The sequence below is a fragment of the Podarcis pityusensis genome (assembly GCF_964106645.2).
Source record: "Podarcis pityusensis genome assembly, chromosome: 6".
Classification (NCBI taxonomy): domain Eukaryota; kingdom Metazoa; phylum Chordata; class Lepidosauria; order Squamata; family Lacertidae; genus Podarcis; species Podarcis pityusensis.
Genome location: NC_138030.1, coordinates 42,023,229 through 42,045,933, shown reverse-complemented (window position 1 = coordinate 42,045,933; position 22,705 = coordinate 42,023,229). Strand labels below are relative to the sequence as shown.

General features: G+C 43.9%; 1 protein-coding gene across 15 annotated transcripts in view; it reads right to left on the bottom strand.

Moving 5' to 3' along the window:
* The window catches only part of PLEKHA6 (pleckstrin homology domain containing A6), a 216,325-nt gene that overhangs the window by 63,852 nt on the left and 129,768 nt on the right, over positions 1-22,705 (bottom strand). For 11 of the 15 annotated variants that reach the window (XM_081009980.1, XM_081009994.1, XM_081009988.1 and 8 more), the window contains 6 exons: positions 12,996-13,076; positions 11,964-12,078; positions 11,197-11,301; positions 10,579-10,651; positions 8,254-8,354; positions 558-733 (listed from right to left, as the gene is read on the bottom strand). In XM_081009980.1, coding sequence (XP_080866106.1) covers positions 558-733; positions 8,254-8,354; positions 10,579-10,651; positions 11,197-11,301; positions 11,964-12,078; positions 12,996-13,076 — 651 coding nt within the window. The other 4 variants (XM_081009990.1, XM_081009986.1, XM_081009984.1 and 1 more) reach the window with 4 other exon arrangements.

Here is a 22,705-nt window from a genome sequence, read left to right as displayed (position 1 = left end):
GCAATAGAACAACCCGGGCTGGACTAAGACCTTCAGTTGTCCCAAGCACTAAAAGATTATGGTGCCTCCCGAATTCAAAATGAAAACAATACTAACCCATAAAATAAAATTTCACAGTAATAAAAAAGTAAAGCATAATTTATTGCAACAGATGACAGTATCTGCTTTCCTTGCATTATTTTGATCAAAAGTTAGTAGGGTGCCCTCCTGGTTTAGGTGGGGATAATAAAAAGATAACGTAAAAATGGGAGATTATACAGTGGACTGTAAGGAAATCTAGCCTAGTTCTGATTTTTGCCATGACGACTACTTTGATGCTTTAAGGGGGGGGGGTCAAAAAAATTTGGGTGCTCTTACTTTACTGGTTTTCCAAAGACATAGCTAATGCCAACTGAGATCTCTCAGAACAGATGCTATTGGACTGCAACTCCCATCAGCCTCAGCCATCATGACCAATGGTCCAGGATGTTGACTATTATAGTCCAACAACATCTAGAGAGCGCCATTTGGTTTTGGACCACATGCTACATAGATTCCCCCCAACAACAACAACTGACCTCTGAGCAGGTGGGATTTGCACCCGGGCAGCTTCGCCCATGGCTTGAATCCAGGATTCCTGCTCCTCGTTGTTCTCTGCACTGAAGAAGTAAGTCCGGATGCCTGCGTGCTCAGCCTGGGGAGAGAGGGACTTCTTGTTATTCCCTGGTGTCTCTTCCATCCAGCACACAGTCACCTGTGGAGCAGGTAGAAATGGAGAAAGGGGAGAGAGAAGAGAAGAGAAGAGAAGAGAAGAGAAGAGAAGAGAAGAGAAGAGAAGAGAAGAGAAGAAGTCACCAATGAGTCTCTGCAGCATTAGCTTGAGGTCACCAAGGATTATAGGAGAAATTGGCATAATCTTTCATTTGGCATAATTTCCAGCATATACTGGACTGGCTACTATAGTTTCAACAAACTTTTATTTTCTAGTTTTCAGCTGGGGAAAATTGAAGTGAAAAAGCATGTTTTTAGGCCATAATGGCTATAGGTTAGCTTTATATGCATTTGTCCTTGGTGGTGGTGGGTGGCTTTAAAAGAGGATTAGGCAAATTCATGGAGGAGAGGGCTATCAATGGCTATTCCTTAGAGGCAACAATGCTTCTGAATACCAGTTGCTGGAAACCTCAGGAGGGAGAGTGCTTTTGTGTTTGAATCCTGCTGGGGAGGGGTTTCCCCCAGACATCTGACTGGGCACTGTGAGAACAGGATGCTGGAAAATTTGCCTTTTAATATATTGATAAATCCCAGTTTCAGAGCAGCTTAATCACAGGAGTGACACCAAAGGTCAAAATTCCTATCCAGAGACACCTTCACTAAACCCACCCAGCAACATGCAACCCCACCCCCCAGCCCCACTGATGGAAAAAGCCCCTCCCACCTGCCTACCAACACCCCCCCTTCCCAACACCAACACACTTGTTTCCATGCATGGGTCCACATGCAGCAGAGGAATAGCATGCAAAAATCTACTTCAACATAGAACCCATCACCCCAGATCAGTGTACACCTGTGCATGCATGCAAGGAATTGAAAATGTTCTTTTTTCCATCAGGTTTCTGGAGAGGTAGTAAACTAGAACTGCCTTTTTCTAAGTGGTGGTGAGGAATGCTGTTGCAACTTTGAATTGCTGTAATATAGCTGCTTTAATGTTTTCTGATGGTTTTAATGTATTTATTGTTGTAAGGCCACCCCGAGATTACTTGATGGTGACATGTGGGATAGAAGTTTTACAAATAAATTAAAGTGAATGCATCATTACTGAATAAAAGGTATGCTGCCTAATATTATCTGGAGTACTTGTTAAACTAATGGCAATGGTTTTAACTGTGGCCAGAAACAAGGGGAGGTGTGTATCCCTTTACATTTTAATGATTTGGCTGCCTCACCCATTGCAAAAATGGGAGGACACTGTCTCCCCTCCTCTATAAAAAGTCACTGAGGCTGGAGACTAACTGAACAATATGGGGAATCAGGGTCAACTATAGCTCCCTATGTTGAGTCAAAACAAGAGTGAGATTTCCTATGGATCTACTGATCCAACCACCTTGGTATTTAAATCTGCCTTCCTGATGAAACACAGGAAAAGAAAATACTTTTGTATTCCTTTCCAAATGCTTATCTCACAGGAGGCAGTGACAGCCACCAACTTGGACGGCTTGAAAAGAGGATTAGACATGGAGGAGGTGAATCTGGAGGCAATAACACTTCTGAATACCAGTTGCTGGTAACCCCAGGAGGGCAGCGATCATGTCCTCCTTGCAGATTTCCAACAGGCAACGGCTTGGCCACTGTGAAAACAGGATGCTGGACTAGATAGGCCAATAGTTCAACTGCAGACTGGCCATATTTATTTGACTATAGGAAGAAGCCCTTCAAGAGGCAGGAATTATCAGGGCACCATTCCAAGAATATATGTGCCACTTGTACATGGAAACATGCTGCACTCCTTTGCATGATCCCCATGATATTATGCTTTCACCACAATAATGCCTCTAATTTCAGGGCTTCCAACAGTGAAGTCAAAGACACCATGGGGGTGAGTAATAAATCTGACTCCCACACCATGGATTACCCGAGTGTCTGATGTGAAGGACAAGATCCCCCACTTCTCTGTTATGTCATCAAACATCTTCTCCAGTTCAATGTTATATGCAGTCGATCTTTGCTCCACAGAAATCACTGAGAGCCGCTTAGGGTTGATCCCTCTTTATTAGCAGAGGCCATTTTCCCGTCTTGCTAGAGTGCAGCAAAGCCTAGGAAATGGTTTTTATATATCATGCTGCTTTGATTCTTAGTCTCAGAGGTGTATATAGGAGCTGAAGACTTGCAAAAAACAAAGACATGCCTTGTACAGCATTGAGATATTGGCACCCAACATCTTCAAAGAATACCATGCTAGGCTGGACCTTAATCTGGCTCCAGGCCCAGATAAAAAATATTTCCAATCCAAACTCTTAACCCAAATTGGACCAGCTTATTGTTGACGCTTCTATCATTTGCAACATATCCATTCAATTGACACTGAAATCTTTCCAGATCTTTCCCTTTTCCTTTTATCATGAACACCTTATTTTGTATTATAGTATGAAATAGTTTTGCTTGCAGTTTTCTGGTTTTGTGTCTTTCACATTTGTTTGGTTTTCATTATGTAAGAAAACTCCCCTCTTTGTGATTTTTATTATTATTTTATTTCAGTTGAATGTATTTCAGAAGAAACGTACAGCACAATTTATTCATTTATTTAGTTTTGCCCATCAGCTTTGGTTAATGATCAGTGGCCACTCATCAACCTAGTGAGATCTGAGGGTTCTTGCAAATCTGCCTTCTTGACTGCCATTTTGCTGAGCCAGATCAATATCTTCAGTACATATACTCTACACCAAAAGCCAAGGATTAGGTCTGAAAGCTTGGCTATTATGAAGACATATAACACAAGGCAGACATATTCAGATATTGTGCATTGTCATTAGGTTACATACCTCTGTACTTTCACCAGTCTCCATTGTTTAGGAATTTCTAGGTGTTTGATGAGCCTAATGAAGAAATCTAGGATTTCCTCACTGCAGTTTTATCTGGGAAATGATTGGAGGTGAATAAAGCATGCGGGGCAATTTGCACTCATCCAAGCTTCATCTTTCCTTTCTGGCATGCATGCGTTTGGAAAAGGAAGGAAAATACTACCTATTTGGTGCCTGGGTGATGGCACTGCAGACGGGTTATCAGAAGAGATCTCCTGTCCAGGGGCATCCTCACGCGGAAAAAGAGGGAAGACAGAGAACAGGTCAGCCACACCCAACAAGCAATCCAATGGGGAGAAGTCTCAAGCAGGCGAAGCGTAGCAGGAGCAGAGTTGACTGCCGTGGAAGGGAAGCTGAAGCAGAACTGGAAGGGCCATAGCTTAGCAGCAGAGCATCTGCTTTGCATGCAGAAGGTCCCGGGTTCAATCCCCAGCATCTGTGGTAGGGCTGGGAATGTTCCCTGCCAGAAACTCTGGGAGAGATGCTGCCGGTCAATGTAGACAATACCGAGATAGATGGGCAAATGGTCTGACTCAGTATACTACAGCGTCCTATGTAACTGGGCACATGCCAGATGCCTTATGAGTCTAAGGCTGAAGGATCACATTGGCCCTGTCTGAGCTTAAAATAATCTAATAGAAAATTGAGGGAGCCGATTCCTCTCCATCTCAGCCCATGGAACAGGCCTGAGCCAGTATCCTGCTAGGCAAGGGGAAATGCAGATATGCAAGGGTTGCAGCAGCAGGGCATGCCATAAACAATATTGCAGCATGAATGTGGGATGATGGAAATGAACAATACTATTTAGGTCTATCTATTCAGAACAATCTAAGTCTATCCATCCTACGAGAAACTTTATTGTGGGTTGGTTATCTAATCCCCCTTAATAATGAACAAAGGAACAAAACACAGAAGCAATCAGAGACTATTCTCTGCTACCTTACTAACCAACACATGTCTGGATCTGGGGGATGCTACAAGAATCAGCATCTAAGACTGAAAGCCATACTTACTTGGTAATCAGCCCCATAATATGCCATAAGGATGCCTATCACCCAACTATAAGGTTCCCTACCCTAAAGTGCTCAACAGATCATTAATAATGGTATCACCAGTCCTCTGCAGCATGGGTGCACATTGAGTTCTTAGAAGTATCTCCAGGCTGAGGGGAGCATGTAAGTGTGACCCAAATCCCTACTTCACTGGAGTGGTCGGACAACACCTTTTTATCAAACCTCGGTGTGGTAGGACCCAAATGAAGATGTTTGTGCCCTAAAACGGATCCTTGCTTTGTTAGTAATCCGGGATCTGACAGCCCATCCAACACCACTGGTGCCAATAAAGCTTTCCAGAGGGCAAGCTCAGGCTTCTTCTCAAGGTGACACTATAGAAAGAAAAGAGGGTCCCTGTGCGCACATCTGAGCCAGAGGCAGGCAAGATGCCCAGACAAGCATACTTCAAAGCTCATCTGTTTCTAATGGAGCCACAGCATCTCTAGCTAAACATTCTTCTTTTCTCTCCCCCCTCTATGGGGCAGGCAGGAATGTTAGTAAAAAACAACCCCACATATCAATAGTTTCTGGTTCTTAAAACATCCCTGTCCCACTTCAGTCCCATTTATTCTCATTAAGAGAACATAGATAGCATAGCACACCCCTGGGACATCTGAACTAGAGCTTTATGGTGCTATTTCAACAAGCAGTAAGTAGCTTGCATGCAGTATAATGGAAGAGCCCTCTAAAGGGATGCCTATAAACAAAATGATTTAGGAATGTAACGTATGGATTGGTTGGTTTGTGTTCATGAATCTTATTGGGTCTACTAAGATTTGTTTTGCATAGGTAGGAAGACCTCTCAAGCACCCTAATTTGAAGCTAGTGTTTCTAAACTCTTCCTCATTAATTTTCAATGTCCCTGATTTATTTATGCTTTTTAAAAAAACAGGAAACATGATGTTGTGTATTAGATCACATTGTTTAGAGACTTAGGATCTGTATCCCTCATTCAAAAGGGAAACTGGATGTGTGAGTCTGCACATGAAAAAAAGTTGGCATGTAAATATATTGACTCAGTCTTGGGCTGTTACAGCAAAAAGCAACTTGGTGGTCCAGGCAAGAGAGGCAAAGCTTCCCAGCTCTTCTTTGCTCATCCTTCAAAACTAACTCACAATAACCAATGTGTGACACCCTTCCAGCAATGCGGAGTTGTGCAGGTGCTCCTGGAACAGTGCCACATCCCTTAGGATGTGATGCCAGAGGTTGGGAACGACTTCTCCTCTTTCCTGCAATGTCCCTTGCACAGATGGCAAGTTTACATCACCTCTCGTCTCCCCACCTGCTCCCCCCAGATCTAGTGCAGCAGGGCAGAGAGCTGCTGCTGTTGCTCTGGTGCGAGGAGGCATCACCCACCATCAGGACAGAAGGAAGGTTTCTGTGACTAAGGGGCAAATGCTCAGGCTTTCCTTCCAAAGTGAGGCTGGCTGAAGAGGCACGTGCATTTCAAATAATCAGCACCTGCTATACCTCCCCTGTTAGTTGAATCATGCAGGAATTCAGACCTGTGGCAACTCTGAGGAGCAGAGGCAGACCAAGTAGCTTTAGGCTGTGATATGAGCAAAATAGGATGTGCCACTCCTGCATATTGGAAAAATTCAGCCACTCGCTGGATAATAGGCATGAAGCTGAGCCCCTGTGGTGTATTGGTTAGTGCAGCCATCCACAACCTGATGCCCTCCACATATTTCAGACTATAATGTCTGTGCTAGCTAGGAGGGATGGGAGTTGCAATTCAAAGCATCTGGAGAGCACCAGGTTGGGAAAGGCTAGGTTAGACTGCAGCAGGGAGATCTGGGTCCAGTCATCATCCTCATATGGGGGGAAAAAACCATAATCTCTGAGGTTCATCAAGAATGCCACCCCAAACTCATTGGGAGAAAGAGAAATATACATATGTAATGGATAAATATATGAATAAAGCACATTTACGAACACCATTCCTTGCCCCTTGCAATGTTTTTTGTGGGGGTGGGTGAAACTAAGTTATTTAACAATCTAAAGCATTTTCCAAGGTCAGTGTTTCCCAAGAGTGTACAGCATGAGTACTTGTGTATTAAAAGGGAAGAAAATGATGTCCACTGGCAAAGCACCTCTCCTCCACCAACCGACAATGCCCTGTGCACAATCAACCATTTTAGAAATAAACAAGCAAATAAATATTAAAATCTTGTTTGGGAAAAAATGTATGGAAGAGGAGCAAAATAGTTTTCAACATTTCAAAATTAAGCAAAGTGTTCCTCCTCCCAGATGCCCAACGTGAGACTCCCACCCGCAGCCTTTGAGTTGAGCAACTATCCAACTACCATTGTGGGTTTGATAAATGAGAACAGCAAGGGCTCCTGCAGCTCTTCAGCATTTTTCCAGCTTGTACGCACAGCCTTCCTAGTAAATATGTCTGTCAACAAGACGTGCTTCCCTCTCAGATGCCGAGGCTCAGAAACAGCCTCAAAGTCCCTGCAAGCAAGCTTGAGGGACCACAGTCAAGCATCCGGAAATAATGTGCTTTAGCTGCTGTGCTCTTCCCTTTTGGCCTGTCCTCCCTCTGCAACAACTCCTCAGTGCTATTAGTCAGAGGGCGTGAATATCTCTCCTAGGCAGCTTGGTGGGGACCACACGGAACTGCGTTTTTTAAAAAACAAAAAACCAGAAACTCCAACAACAGCTCAGTCTTGTGTCTAAAGACCACTGCAGATCAATCTTCCAGTATCACAGAAGACTTCTATGAAAGAACATCTTCCAAAGGAAAATGGGAAGTGGGTGATGGTATCCCTGAATGTGCTGCTCATTACTTCCTGTTGCAATACTTAGGGACAGACAGGAAACCTATGGCCTTTCAGGTGTTACTGGACTCCGATGCCCATCAGCCCCAACCAGCATGGCTCATGGTCAGGGTTGATGTGAGCTGTAGTCCAGCAACCTCAGGAGGGCTGCATTGCGTTTAAGGTCAATAACCTCCCCAGCCTCATGTCCCCCATCATCAGTATCGTGAGCATCATCATCAGCCATAGCTATCCAATGCATTTCACACATGTCAGCAGTGGTTACAATGGCCCTGAAAGGTAGTAGGTCCGTGTTATCATTCTCATATTGCATAGGTGTCAGGCTGAGGGTAATAGAAGAATGGCTTGCCTAAATTCAAACCTGTTGAGCTGCAGTGAGATTTGAAGTGGATACTTCTAGGTTCATGTCCCAGTCCCTTAGAGACTTCACAACAAAGGAAAGTTGCCAAAATTAAAATAACCAAGTGGTGAAAGGAACGCTAGGATATCATGCTCTTGGAAAATAAGGGAATAAAGTCTTACAAAAGAGGTGTTCATGTGTTACATTCAGCAAGTGTACAATCGGTGTATCTGTGCATTCAACAGTTGAGCTGTATACTCATCCAGTTATTTACATGTAATATTTGACAAGTATATGGTCTATGTAACTTGCTCATACCTCTTCATTCAGTCGCCAGTCACCTGCCCACCTTTAAGGACCAAATTCACAGGGTCACAAGCGCCACAGCCTAAGAGGAGCCTAAGGACCACTTCTGATACCAACACACAGCTAGAGCAGAGCAGCTTCCAGCTTCCAACCACACTTCTAGCTGCGCATTCAAGAACATCCTGCCACCTCTGTGAGAACCTCAGCCATTTACTGACCTTAAAGGTGTATTTCCTGCTGATGTTATCCGATGGCTGAACAGCTGCAACCCGAAAACTGAGAAGTGGGATGCTGCCCAAGATGCTTTCCTCTTTCTCGTCTGCATGAAGGAAGGTGGGAGATCAAAGAATTAGACACATATGGAGGCATCCCCTTCTCTCAGCCAACAAGCTAGAAATGCTGTCGCTGTGGAAGGTCTCACACAAATGGGCTCCTTCACCGCCACCAGTGGGAAAGAAGAAGCCAAGGGTTCCCCTTACTGGCAAAATAAGAGCTGGAGCGTTAAGAACAACAATTGCCCCAAGTGGGCCTACACATCTACGTACCTGGGGAAAATGGCTCCTCTCCCTGTCACATCCGCACCTGCTACTGTCTCTGTCTCAGGCCGTCAAGCACCCTCACACACATATCAGTTACGTTTACAGCTCACAATACTGTCTAGTTAATAATTCATCCCCACCTTCTAGATTCACTGCCAGAGAGGAGTTCAGGCAACAGGTTTCTGAGAACCAAAGGTTGTGAGGCAGATTTTATTTTTATATATAAATATAAAATCTATACACACACACACATACATACATACATACACACACACACCCTGTATATGTATGTATATATGAATGTACAGTAAGCCCACAACTTATGTACATTTAACTTGTGCACATTCAGCTTTGCGTGCATGACCAAACAAAACAAAACAAAATGAGAAAGGGGACAGGGTTCTGGGGAAAATGACTTTGACAATCCAACCCACCATTGAAACCAGTGTGTTTTGACTATATGTGATTTTGGTTTAGGTATGATCACTGGAACATAACCCCCACGTATGTAGCGGGTTTATGACAGATGGGAAGCATGTGGCCCTCCAGAATATGTTGGACTACAATTTCCATCATCTCTGGCCATTGGGTTTTGCTGGCTGGAGATGATGGGAGTTGGAGTCCAACAAGTAGGGCAACAAGTCCTCCATCCCTGAATACACACACACACACACACACACACACACATACATACACATATTTGAAGATGAAAATGCACTGAAATCCTGAATTCTCATTGGGCATTTTTCAGTCATCCAAGGACTGAAATAAACCACACACCTCATGGACTGGAGGCCCTCATCTTATAGGCACCTCACAAGCCTCTTTAGACTTTTTTGTACCATTACAAGTCCAGTTCACTAAACTTTGGCCTGAAGGACCAGTGCCAGCCCTTTTTCAGAGGAAAGCATGATTGACAAAAGGGTGTGTGTGAGAATGTTAATGTCAGCACATATCCTCTGTGTAAGAAAGAACCAATGATCCAGGCCATCTGCTCCAGAGAAATATGGCAATAGCTGTACCAAGTCTGGCCTTCAAAGACATAATGAAACGTACATTCCCTTCCACAGTTTATCATCACACAGCTTGCATTAGAAGTTACCATAATGCAGAGAGGAAGAAAGAGAGGCATGTTTACTAACAAACATTTTCTGCCTCATGTGTAATCTTCTCCTAAAGCTGCAAAATGCCATGCTGATGCCAGATATATGGAAGGCTATACAACCAGAGACGGGATTTCTCAGTGCATTATCAAATCAAGTCTGAGTTGCTGTACGCGTTAGCTTTAAGCCTCTACCAGAGATTTCCACCCATTTGTCCATCTTTTCCAACAGTAAAACAAAACACTGAGAAGGGGCAGTCAGCCCTCAGATACCCCACAACATTGTCTCTCTCTGTTTGCTGAGATTCATTTTGCGCTGAAATTTTCTGAGCAAATTGGGCAACCGGAGAAGAGGCAGTCTGCTGGCAGTCTGCAGAACAGTCACAGGAGAAAAGGCAGAATGGACATAGATGTGGGTGGAAGGGAGAAAGAATCCTCCCCAAAGCTATGACTCACCCAGGGGGGTTGTGCCACTGTCATTGCAGTGTTTTACATGCACTCAAATAATGAGTCCCACTTCCTGGTAAACTACACTTTTTGGCCCTGAAAGAATGAATCTTTTTTCATGTGGAAGGTGACTTTGCCAGTATCACAGACACCCATTGGTTATTACCCATGACATCACTGTGAGACTTGTTGAAATCTGCTTTTGTGTCTACTCATGCCAGTTTAAATGCCAGCATTTCTCCAGAGGCTGTATGCCATCTTCATCAGATGAACACATTGCTGATACAGGTCACTGGACTCCAATAGGAAAAGACCAGCCAAAGCATGGAGATGAATGATGAATGTAAGCTCTTGACTAAATAAAGGCATAATTTATGGCTTTGCTTTCACACTGTTTTCAGCACTTGTGAGTTACTCAAAGTGCCTACACACCAGACCTTGGTTCTTCTACATACCTTTGTAGTAGAAAAGGCAGCGATCCACCAGTACAAACCAGCGCTTATTCCATTGCTTCACCCCAGAACTTGCCTGTAAAGAGATATTGAAAGCAAATCAAGGACACAGTATTTACAGCACTGTATGCAATAAAGAGTTGTAGAAGTTTGAAAAGCTTCCCATGAAGAGATGGAACAGCTGGCGCTGAGCTCAGCAGAAGCAAGGGATCACTGAAATCCTTAGGGGATTTCCAGATAAACAACCCAGAAGACCTTTGAAGTCAAGTTGAGATCCTGACAAGGTGGATGGCAGGATAGCAATGCCCAGTATTCTCAGTTACAAGTGCATGTGGTACTTTGGATAAGATTCCAAGTGGAGTGGATACCAAATAGTTGAGACTTAGGTTTTACATTGTGTCCTTGGCTGCGGAAAAGTTTGGGTTACATTAGGAACAGAGGAAGTTGTGGCGCTGGATATTTGATGGACTCCAACTCCCATCAGCCCCAGCTAGCATAGCCAATGTTCAGGGATGGTGAGAGTTGTGGTCCCCCAACTTCTGGAGGACCACTGATTCTCCATCTTAGAGTTACATGAATGGATAGATGATGGTTGGGTACCCAATAACCTCTGCAATGTACCTGCTTGAAGAGCCAGCCACTCTTAGTCACTGCAGCGTTGGGATTCCTCTTCATGGAATTGGAGCGCTTCCCAAAAGCAATCCCTTTCCGAGAGGAGCGTGAGGCCTTTGAGAAATGAGAGAGAGAGGTTTAGGAAGGAAGGCTACTGATGGAGTGCACAGATTCCTCTGTGGAAATCACTCACAAAACCACAACCAATTCCAGGAGGAATAGCACAGGATAACATAGCGTTTGTTAGGCTGAGGAATGCTGGATGGAACACTGATTTCCTAACACATAGAAAAGGCCCATCATATAAGAAAGATGAAGCATTCAAACCATGGGAAACCTGTATTCCAGCCTCCAAAAGTTGTTGGACTACATATCCCTGACCACAGGCCAGGTTGGCTGAAACTGATAGGAGTTGGAATCCAACAATATCTGGAGGATATCAGATTCCTCATCCATGATTTAAACCAACCCACAGTGATGTTTCCATCCCAGATTGGGTAATATTTGTTGTTTATGCTGAGAAATTCCATTTCTCACAAGAGCTCCATGGATGATCATAAAGGCAGCCATGGTTTTTTAGGCTTCTTGTCACTTATAATCTGCTGTGCTTGCCATTTATCTTTCAGGATTTCATAATGCAAGGTCAGTAATGCTGTCCCCATTTTACAGATGAAGAAAATTAAGGCCCAAATAACTTGGGCATGTTGCTCAAGCAGAACATTGCCACAAAGGGTGGGGGGAAAGAACCAAGGTCTCCATGAGAGAACAAAGCATACCCTGCCATTTGGTCGTTCCTGGGGCAAGTCTGAAACCATGGTATGATTGGATGATTCACTGTTGACTGCTGCCGGCCGTTTGCTGCCTGATTTGCTTGACATGTCCAAGGCAGATCTGCAATAGAGAGACAAAAAGAGAAGCATAATATTCCAGCATATTTTGCTAGAAGGAAAAAATGATGCTGCATTTGTACTGGTTTGTGGGTGTGCTTTAATTTCTGCATTTTGCATTTTTAATATTCTATTTTTGCAGGTAAGCTGCCTAGGTAAAATTTGTTGATGCACGACTATATACAACAAGTAAATAAACATTTTCTAGTATCTTTAGCACATAATGTCATCTGGTTTATTTATATATAATGCTGTCATTTGCACACTCAAATAAAGTCACGGGTGCTGGTCTACAGTCACAATTCATTGAAATCAATGGAGCATCTTTACATCAGCTTCAACAATATCAGGAGCTACATTGTATTGTTCAGGGCTCTTCTACACTTCCCCTTGCCCTGCTGCTTTTCTCCAGGGAAAACCCACTGTTGACTGCTGAATCAAAGCAAACATCAATTGAGCTTTCTCCAGATGGATATTTGCTCCAAATTAGTGCTAAAGCGAAGGTATTCAGGGGGAAAGTGGTGGAGCAAAGGCAACACCACTTGGACCCACATCTAGAAAACATGGGGCAAGCAGAAAAATGTCTGGATCAATGCTCTCTAGGCATGGGACAAGCAGAAGTGTGGACAAGCCCTCAGCCTTCTCCAACCTGGTGCTGTCCAGATGTTTTGGACTATAGCTGGCTAGGGCTCATGGAAGCAATATTCATAAACATCTGGAGGGCTGCAGGTTAGGGAAGACTGGCACAAATGCTTCTTCACATCCATCAGAAGTTGCCTTGCAGCAAATCCTTGCCATTCTTCCTTGAGCTGTATCTCTGGGGCAAGAAGAATGCCATTTGCTCTCAGGTGGCACACTTAAGCCTTCTCGGCTCCTTCATGAACCACCACTCTTGTGCTCAAAATGAGAGAGAGGACCTACCTTTGCAAGTCAAACTGGTTGTTCTCTTCTGGGATTTGGCCAGTCACTGGGTGAATAAAAGTGTTCCGTCTTTCATTATGGCTGGAAAAACACACAAGAGAGATGGGTTATGCATTAATTAGGTGGCTCAGGTTGAAGTACACTCCCCATGTTGGCTGAGGATTCGTTAGATACCACCGAATTAATAACCTGTCCAAACAATCCATCTTTCAGAATGATCACCCATTATCTATAACTATTCAGCGGCAGTGGATTTACATGACCAGCGGCATCAGTTAATTCAATAAACTCCCCTTTACGCAGTACTTCAATGCATGTGCCACTTGATTTATAATCATTAATCAATTAATAATTTCTTATTGGTTAATTATTTCTACTGAATTTTGAATTATTAAGACTGTTGAAGTGACTTAAAGGGAAAGAGCCGCCACACAAGGTTTTCAAAAAGAAAAAGAAAACAATTCAAGGTATACAACTACATTAGTAGTAGTAGTAGTAGTAACAGCAGCAAAATAATAACAATATATCAACAGTGAAATGAATTGGGTATACAAATAATTACAACTGAGACTCAACATTATATGGCCACAGGATTGAGTATATTCAATCCTGAGTTTGGGGGTGGGGTTGCCCCCTTAGATTTTATACTACCATCACATTTTCCAGTGGTACCAATTTGGCTCCATTTCTGTCGGCATGCACCACCTGATTTCACTATTAGAGGGAGTGCCAGTGTGCAAGGAGACCCTTTGCTTTTAAGTTCTGGCCTTTTTATTGCTACACCTGGCCCAGTGATCAATTGGGATACTATAAACGTCTCTACTTTCACTGCAGGTATAGAAACATGTTTATGTTTTCCCCTTGCTCATATCAGAGAAGGAAATTGCAGTCTGCCTTTGAGACTAACTTACAGAATCTACAAAAGCTTTACCCCGTCATTGCTGTCTCAAATGTGCTTATAGCCTACAGAATGCTTCCAAGGAATCAACCATCAAGACGTAATAGCACATACAGTTCAATGTAAGTGCTCATTTTGGGGAGCTATGCTATCACAGCAGCCAGGCATCTTATTGTCAACTTCTGTGGAGGAATATCTCACCCTGCACGGAGTTTTTTCCATACAGATCTGACACCGCCTGGAATAAACAGCATCTGTATTGATGGCTTTAATGAAAAGGAAGCAGCATACATAATACACCAAGGAAAGACTTGCACAGTCACCAGGAAACAAACTGTGAGCTCAGCAACCTGTGAATTTCACCCTGCCACTCAAAAGAAAGCCTTTCTCATGGTCCCAGCTCTCTCTGTCAGTTATTCAACCACACACACACAAATGCACACACCAACCACAATAATTAAAGTCTTCACAAACAGCAACTGTGATTCAGTTTGAAATATTATCATTGCACACCTGAGGCCCAAAGCATATTACAGTGGAGGGAGAATATTAATACAGTCCTTTTCATGCACCCTCCTAAATGAGACATCAAGAGCTACACAGCCTGGTATTTTTTTCTGTTCAAGGGCTAAAATGGCCACTGTCTGCTGGCAGAAATCTGGAAAGAGTGCTTTGTAGCCTTCCCCAAGCCTTTTGCCAGTGAAACATTTTGAGAATTTGACTGTTTGAACACTGCAAACTCTGGCCAAATGCCACTGATTTAAACCATATGCTAAAGAAGATAGGAACTCATTCTACAGGTTTGGGGCTAGTTGCTGCCGGATCAAGACTAGCCCTGTAGTGTAAACGTTGCTGCCGATAGGAATGAAAGAAATGACTCCGTCCATTTTTCATGTCTCCCAGTGAGCAACTGCAATGGTAAAATTCAAAAATGCCCCACCTCCACCATGATCCGCTGACAAACAAGTGCCTCAATATATATATTTTAAGTGGCACCTCTGTGTCATTTATGAAAGTGCCATGGACCTGCACTTCACAAATACATTGGTACAGAAAGCTGTCACTCCACTGGTGCTAAAGAATGAGAGAGAATTTAGCGAAAGGATGATGCCATTCAGAGGGCTAACTAGCTAAAGCTAAGAGATCATTTTCACATTGCGCAAAGCAGTGGTGGGACAATTTTGGACAAGACCACTTTAGAATGCAGGTAGGAGGAAGTTTTTTTTTAATGTTCCTCTAATGAACCCATTCCTGCCAACCTAGCAGTTCGAAAGCACGTCAAAGTGCAAGTAGATAAATAGGTACCGCTCCGGCGGGAAGGTAAACGGCGTTTCCGTGTGCTGCTCTGGTTCGCCAGAAGCGGCTTAGTCATGCTGGCCACATGACCCGGAAGCTGTACACCAGCTCTCTCAGCCAATAAAGCGAGATGAGCACCGCAACCCCAGAGTTGTCCGCAACTGGACCTTACGGTCAGGGGTTCCTTTACCTTTAATGAACCCATGTCTGTGCATCAGATTCACACCATAGAGAAAGGCTGAGGATACCCTTATTTCTGCTAAGTTTACCACATTCAAGGAAGATACAGACAGACACACTGTATCTGGGAGTGGGGGAGAACAGAGACAGAGATCCCACACGGAACAACAGATCTATCCAGCAACAAGACCTACCCCATAAGCATTTAGTGCTTTTCCAAATAACACTGCAGTGTACCGGCTCAAACAAAAAAATATTAAATTACAGAAGCCAAAACAAATCAAGGCAGCAGCACTCTGTGATGTGCTTTTCCAGACACAGATTTTAATTAGAACATATTCTATTATCTTGGCCTGCTGGGCATTGTTACTTCTCTGGGCCTGTTTGCAAAAACAAAACAAAAAAACCAATGGTTTTCATTCCAGCCCACCCTAAGGAAGGTTGTCTAAGGCCTAGTGTATGTGTGTTTATGCCCTGATCTCATGAATTGAGTGTGCACATGATGAACCTGTTGTGTGAACTGCATAAGAACAAATCACAAGTTTGGCTGCACATGAGGAATTCCACACAATTTGTCCCTTGCACAAAGGAAGCCTTTCCTCCTCACCCGCTGCATCTTCTTTCTGTGCATCCTCTGAGCTTTTAAATGGCCAGACATCATCTTAGGGCAAAGAGTTGGCAACCCAAGTCCAGAAAAGAAGTTTATTGCAAAGCAAGGAGCTAAACCACATAAGGACGGCAAAGAAATTCAGGGCCCCTTGACAATTTGGAGCCTAGACATGGTTATCAGTGAGGCATGAGTGAACATGAGTGTGGAGTGTGTGCATAAATAACAGAAGACTCAGTGACACAATGGCCAGCTTACTCAGGTTGAGCTGCCATTTTCTCTTTACTACCCCAGAATTACTCTGGAGTCTGACCCTTTCCCTAGGATGAAGAAACTTGGCAGGCTGAATATCCCCTGGCCAGCAGCTGCCCCTCCCAATCACCTTCATGGCGGCACTTCATCACTAGTTTCTAAAACAAATCCTTCCTCGTGAGGTTATGAAGACTTTACAATATATTCCAACTACAGAAGTCTAGTCCTTAAAATCAGGAAATGATTTTCACATTTTAAAGCCAAACTTGCCATTCCTGCTAAACCTGAATCTACTTTCACTGAATTGTTTTTCTTAATTTGATAACATCCTTTCTAGGAAATGTTTATGGAGTGGCAAGTTCAACCACTGCACCCTCCAGCCTTTCCCCAAAGCCAGTTGTGGGTAGGGTTATAAAACCCAAGATCAACATAAAACAGAGTAGGTTCTGCCAATCTCAGCAAAACTTCCGAACCACTTGCAACTTATGAAAGGGGTTAACTTCTGTGTGCTGAAGAAATGCTGAAGACTGTTGGTATTTCTCTAATAACTGGGTTGGTTTTTTTAAAAAAAAACTGAACATGGGGATGCATGCAAGCAGTGAAGCAGAGCAGGGCTAGTCTTTAAGCATTATCAGTTCCACCCCCCAAAAAAACAACAACATACCCTTTGAGCTCCCTGCCCCTTAACTCTTTTTCACAAGCCAGCTGCAAAACTCAGACTCTGGTTCATTATATCAGACATGCACAAGACCAGTTAGCTCATAGGAGAAAGATGCTTTGAGGATGAAGCATCCATAAGCCAAAGTGGGGGGGGGGGGGGGCAGAGACCATGGCAATCAAGGCGATACTGCTGGCTTCAAGGAGCTTTGGACTAAGACCACAGAAATTTCCTGGAGCAGATTAAAAGCAGGTGCTGGGTAACAAGCTGTAACTGGCACACCTTGCTTTGAGCCGAATGATACTATCTAGAGTATGAAATGAGACCATGAATAGCGTTACATAACAAAACAGCAGGAGTTGTAAGGAAAAGTCCATAGGAGGCCATTCCTTACTCAGATCCTGATACAGGAACTACCTAATAAAAGAAACAAGAGGAGACCAACATGGAATTGAGAGATGAGGCAGGAGGTAGATTCAAAAAGAAGACGGCCTTTTTCATGCCCCCTTCTGCTGACCCCAATTTCAGTGCCTGTCTCCTTCTCCCATTCTCACCTAATTTTTCTCCACAGTCCTCTGCCTCCCAATCACCCACCCTGAGAACGTAAGAAGAACCTGTGGATCAGGCCAACAACCAATCTAGCCCAGCATCCTGTTCTCATAGTGGCCAACCAGATGCCTGTGGAGAAACCCACAAGCAGGGCTCAAGCACAAGAGCACTCTCCCCTCCGCATCTTCTTCCAAAGCACATCTTCTCCATCACCAAAATAGCAAACCTGTTTCCTCTCTACTCACCCCTCAAAACAGTTCCCTCCTCCCCTGACTTCCACTGGCAATTTGGGGTAGTGGATCTCGACTCTTTAAAGGCACTCTCTTCTACCCTTCCTTGGTCTTCCTCTCCTCTGCCAATTGGTATGCATGCCTCAGCATCCGCATGCAGACAACAAGGCTTGTAAATTGATAGAAAATTTAATGCGCTGGTTTAAAACAATGCAAAGTGATCAGCCATCTCAGGAAAACAGCTGTTGGGGAATATCCCACAGATGAACTGCCAGAGGCCATGCTTTCTCTGCTCGCCACCTTGGGATTATCTCCCTGCTGATGTCTTTGGTTACCCCACAACCCCTCCCAGAAGCTCCATAGTCTCCTGGCATTTTGTAGCCAATATAGTTCTTCATTACTGAAGTGAACACTTCAGAACCAAAGAGCTACAATTTTGACTAGTTGATTATGGTGGATTATACACCTCCTTGCAGCATTATTTCGGCCTTCAATTGGCTTCTGACCAGTGCTGGAACAACACTACCTGCCTGTTGACTCCAGCTCCACTGGCTTCTGTCCAGGGTCCTGACGACTTTCTTCCTATTCTCTCTTGCACTGTGTGTTCACTACGATTACTGCTGCCTCCTGCCTGCTGATCCATGATCTTGCCTATTTATTTATTTATTTATTTATTGCACATAAATACTCTCCCCAGGCTTATTTCACCTCTGTGGGATTTTTCCTCAAACAGGAGGCATCCTTCAGGAGAGCACATATATCTGAACTTTGTTCTATATAGTGTGTGTCCAGATTGCCCTCACCCCTTCCTGAAATCTGAAGCAGTGCCCCTGCACAACTGCACTACCATGCACAACTCAGTAATATTTAAGGTGCTCTTACGCTATTAAAGTAATAGCCTGATGAACCATTAGCATAATCCAATATTGCACTAATTGTCTATGATTTGGAATTATCTTGGCATTTATTTGTGGTGGTATGAAACATAATGAAGGATCAAGACAGATAATGCTCTTGTAATTTTGTAGTGCACCTAGAATGCAAACCCCAAGAGGGACCCTGTTGTTGACCTCATCAGCTGAGGCTTATCCTTGGAAGCTAAAGTGACCCTGATGGCAAATATCAGATGTCCCCAAATGAGGGCACCTTCAAATGAAGTATTCATGACACAGAAGTAGCATGGCAAAATCTTCCGAGGGTAAATTTACCATGTCAAAACGCAGTAAGATAAGTTCGACTGCAAGGCACAGGACAATATGAAAATCCTAGGATGGGGTGAGGTGAAAGATACTTGTGAGCGTATCCCTCCAGGAAGTGTGGAGAGCAGTCACATATGAGGTTCAAGAGCTCAGAAAGGTGGAATTGTGGAGATCTGGGGCTCTTCTGCAGATTCTGCTAGAAGATTCATGTGGCCTATTTCAAATGTGGCAGGTGTGTGGTGGATGTTTTCAGCTTTGCATGTAGCAAAATTTCTAATTTTAACAAATGCCTTTTTTGGGGGGAGGGCAGAGCAATTGCCCTGGGCTGCATCCTCTGAAAAGGGCACATTAAGCATTGTTGAACAGTGAACTCCAGTTAGGAGGCAGCGTAACAATGACACAGGGTACAATGAGGAGGAAGAGGTAACTCAACTGAATACTCTGCTTCCTGGACTTCTCAGGGTTCTAATATGCGGCTGGTTTTACCTCTGGTATGCCACAAGAATATGCAATCCACCACCTGTTAACTCAAGATAAATTTCCGCCGCAGTTGTCAGGATGCCCACATCTCCATTTTACTTTCAGGAATTGAAGCCCAAAGCAACATGAAGCAACTTTCTCCAAGGCTACTATGATGGTCTATTTTGAGGTCTTCCATTTCCCAGCCCAGCATCTAAACTAAAGGCTTGTGCTTTATCTATTTCTACAGGTATATGACCCCCCCCCCCCATTTCCTGGTTCCTTTGCCTAGTAGAGATGGGTCTAGGCTAGGCTATCCAAATGGTTCATCGCCTTGCACAATGTCAACATGCAAGCCAAGAATATATTGCAACTGTGTTTTGAGTAGGATAAATAAGCCTTGTCACTAAACCCAAGTTCCGAAAGTACACAGAGTTTCAGTAGAAAGCATGAAATCACATCAACAAAGTTTTTTAAAATAAAAAATAGCCAGTACATAATTCCATTCCATGTTTTGTTCCCACCAATTCAACTGAGAAATTTTTATTAGTTCACATCCCAAATAAATAATGTTGCATTTAAATTGAGAAAATAAAGGAACAAAAGTCCCCAAAACAGATTTTTAAAAAAATAATGATGGAGGTGGGGGGGGAGATGATACAGTTATGTTTATGCTAGTGCACTTGAAAAAAATGAGTTACAGCATAGCTAGTGACCATGTAAGGATGGCAATGAGACATACAAGAGGCAGAGCCTCGCTTCCTAACTACAGAGACAAGCCAGAATGATGGGGGTGTTTCATATGAGAAGACAGGCATAAACTTTTGACTTGGACAACATCAATCCATACCCAGCACCAAATTCAGAGAACTAGTGTTTGTACCTGTTAGCACTGTGTTCTGCAACAACGTCAGATCAGAAATTCTTGCTTGAACCCATCACCATTCCCAGTTAACAACAGCTACAATTGTGTTTGCCCACATCCATTGTTTGGTCCCCTTGCTTTTACCGTCCTGCATCTCCCTTGTGACTTTCCCCATTATTAAAACTTTAGAGTGTAAGGTCCTCGGGGCAGGGGCCTGTCTTTTCTATTCTCTTGTAAAGAGCCAGGTATCTTGAAGGTACTGTACTATATTACTACTACTGTTATTTATGAGGGCTGTTACATGCATTATAATATTTCTTAGCTTTGGTGTAAATTTACCTGATCGTTATCCTTTCTTGGCACTCTACCTTCAAGTACTGTTTCGTTTCTAAACTGGAACACGGTAGCAAGAGACTCAGTTTGAGCACACATTACAAAGCCATGTGAAAACTAACTTTCCTGGAGCTGCCGAAACCACCCAGAGTGTTATTCATGGACAGGTATAGCCTGTGGGACTTTTTATAGCCATTGCACTGTTTTGCTTTCAGCCTTTATTCAGAAGGGTTCTTGAATCAGTTCAGCCAGAAGCAGGTTTGCCTTTTATTCTCGGGCTCCCTCCTCCTCTTCCTCCTCCCTTCAGAATCCTTTGTAGTTGTGTGTGGCTTCTGCACCTCCTGCTGGCACTCGGCCAACCACCTCCTTCTCCACCCGCCCCCCCCAGTTCCAGCTTTCAGGGTTCAGCACTAACGCCACCGAGCTAACTTCCCCAGAACCGCCTTAAATATTCCCTCCCCAGCAGCTGCCTCTCCTGGTCCTATTCCACAAACTCCTGAGTTAAGCATCTGCTACCCCAGCACTGCAATGCAGCAGTCACTGACCAAAATGAAGTTCCCAATGAGCCATTCTTTGAAACACATGAGCCCCCAGAGCAAGAATGACAAGGCCGTGACCCCGCTGCCTCCTCTCTACAGCCTTGCAGCGTCACCTGGAAAATCCTACCTGACCCGACGGTCCGCTCGGAACTTGAGCATGGTGGCAAAGTCTCAGCTGCGATCCCTGCCTGCAACCATGTCCCTGGAAGGTGGGTGAAAGGTAAGTCTTCCCAGAGCACAGCCGGTTCCCCTGTGCCCTTAGGAAATGTGCCATAACGGAAAGTCCTGTGCCGGCAAGGATAGGGATGTGGTGGTCCAGTATGCTTCCCCCATCTTTAAACTTCTCTACTCTCCTTGAGTTCAGGGAAGACAGCAGCTGCTTTCTGTCTTTCTGTTCTGATTTCTGGGCAGGCAAGAGAGAGGGAGAGGGAGAGATCTGCTGCCTCTCCCTCTCTCAGGCACCAGGGTCTATCTAACCTAGTCCAGCCTCATCATTCAAACAATGCTCTCAGCCTCACATGCAGCAATAGCAGCAGCCAGCAGGCATTGCAAAGGAGTGCAAGGGGGGGGGGTGGAGAGAGAGAGAGAGATTTCAAGCTCAGTTCCCCCAAGGAGAGAAAGGTGAAGGGTATACGGACACCGGCATGTGTCCAAATACACACACACACACACACACACACACACACACACAGCAGGTGCAGCAGGAGACAGCTTGTGCTTTAACCTGATCAGAGTGTTTTAGGAAGAAGGGCTTTTTGTAAAGACTGAAGGTGAAGAGCATAAAATGCTGGCATTTCCCTTAGCAAAAGATTCTTGGGGAGCTGAGCTCTATAGTCCTAGAAACTCTGTCTGACTGATCTCCTATCTTAAGTACGCTACAACGATGATGCCCATAAATAGACTGCGACTATCAAATGGATATTTGGTTCTGAAACATGCCTTTTCCATGCCGCCCTCTATCTAAGACTCAGTGTGAGCTGCAACACCTTCTTAAAATCAAGAAAGAAACACCATATGAAACAGCTCATTTAACAGACGCACAGATTTTATTTTATTTTTATTTTTTTGCTGCTCCCTTTGTTCAGGTTTGCCACCAAGATTTCCTCCTTGATCCTGTCTTGCTTCACTAATGCTCCTTTAATGTCAAGTGGTCCTAATGCCCTTAAATTGCTCTCCATGCTGGCTTATTAGGCCATATTGGTTTTGATTAGGCTAAGGCAATTTAATGCTGCATGAATCTGAAAAGTTCAGTAATTGTATTATTTGTACGCTTTGTCAGTCTTTCTCCTGGACCCATAATCTAACTACTAATGCCCTTCCCTTCCCTTATTTGTTATATGACAACTCTGCACTGCTTTCTGACCCACAACGGTCCTCCAAGCCACTAATAACCCACAGAATAAAAATGTCTAAAAGAATAAACAGCAGGACCATCTCAAGATCAAAGCACATATCATAAATAACAAAGACCCAAGGGCAGAGAGCAGCAAGCATTTGCGCTTCCAACCAAAAAAGTTTTACAATAGGAAGGTTATATTAACAAATCTTCAAAATGGAAAATGTGTTTTACAGTTGACTGCTGACAGAGGAAGCATATTCTAGACTGCCTGCTATCCAGGCATTATCATTCTAGATGTGCAGGCCC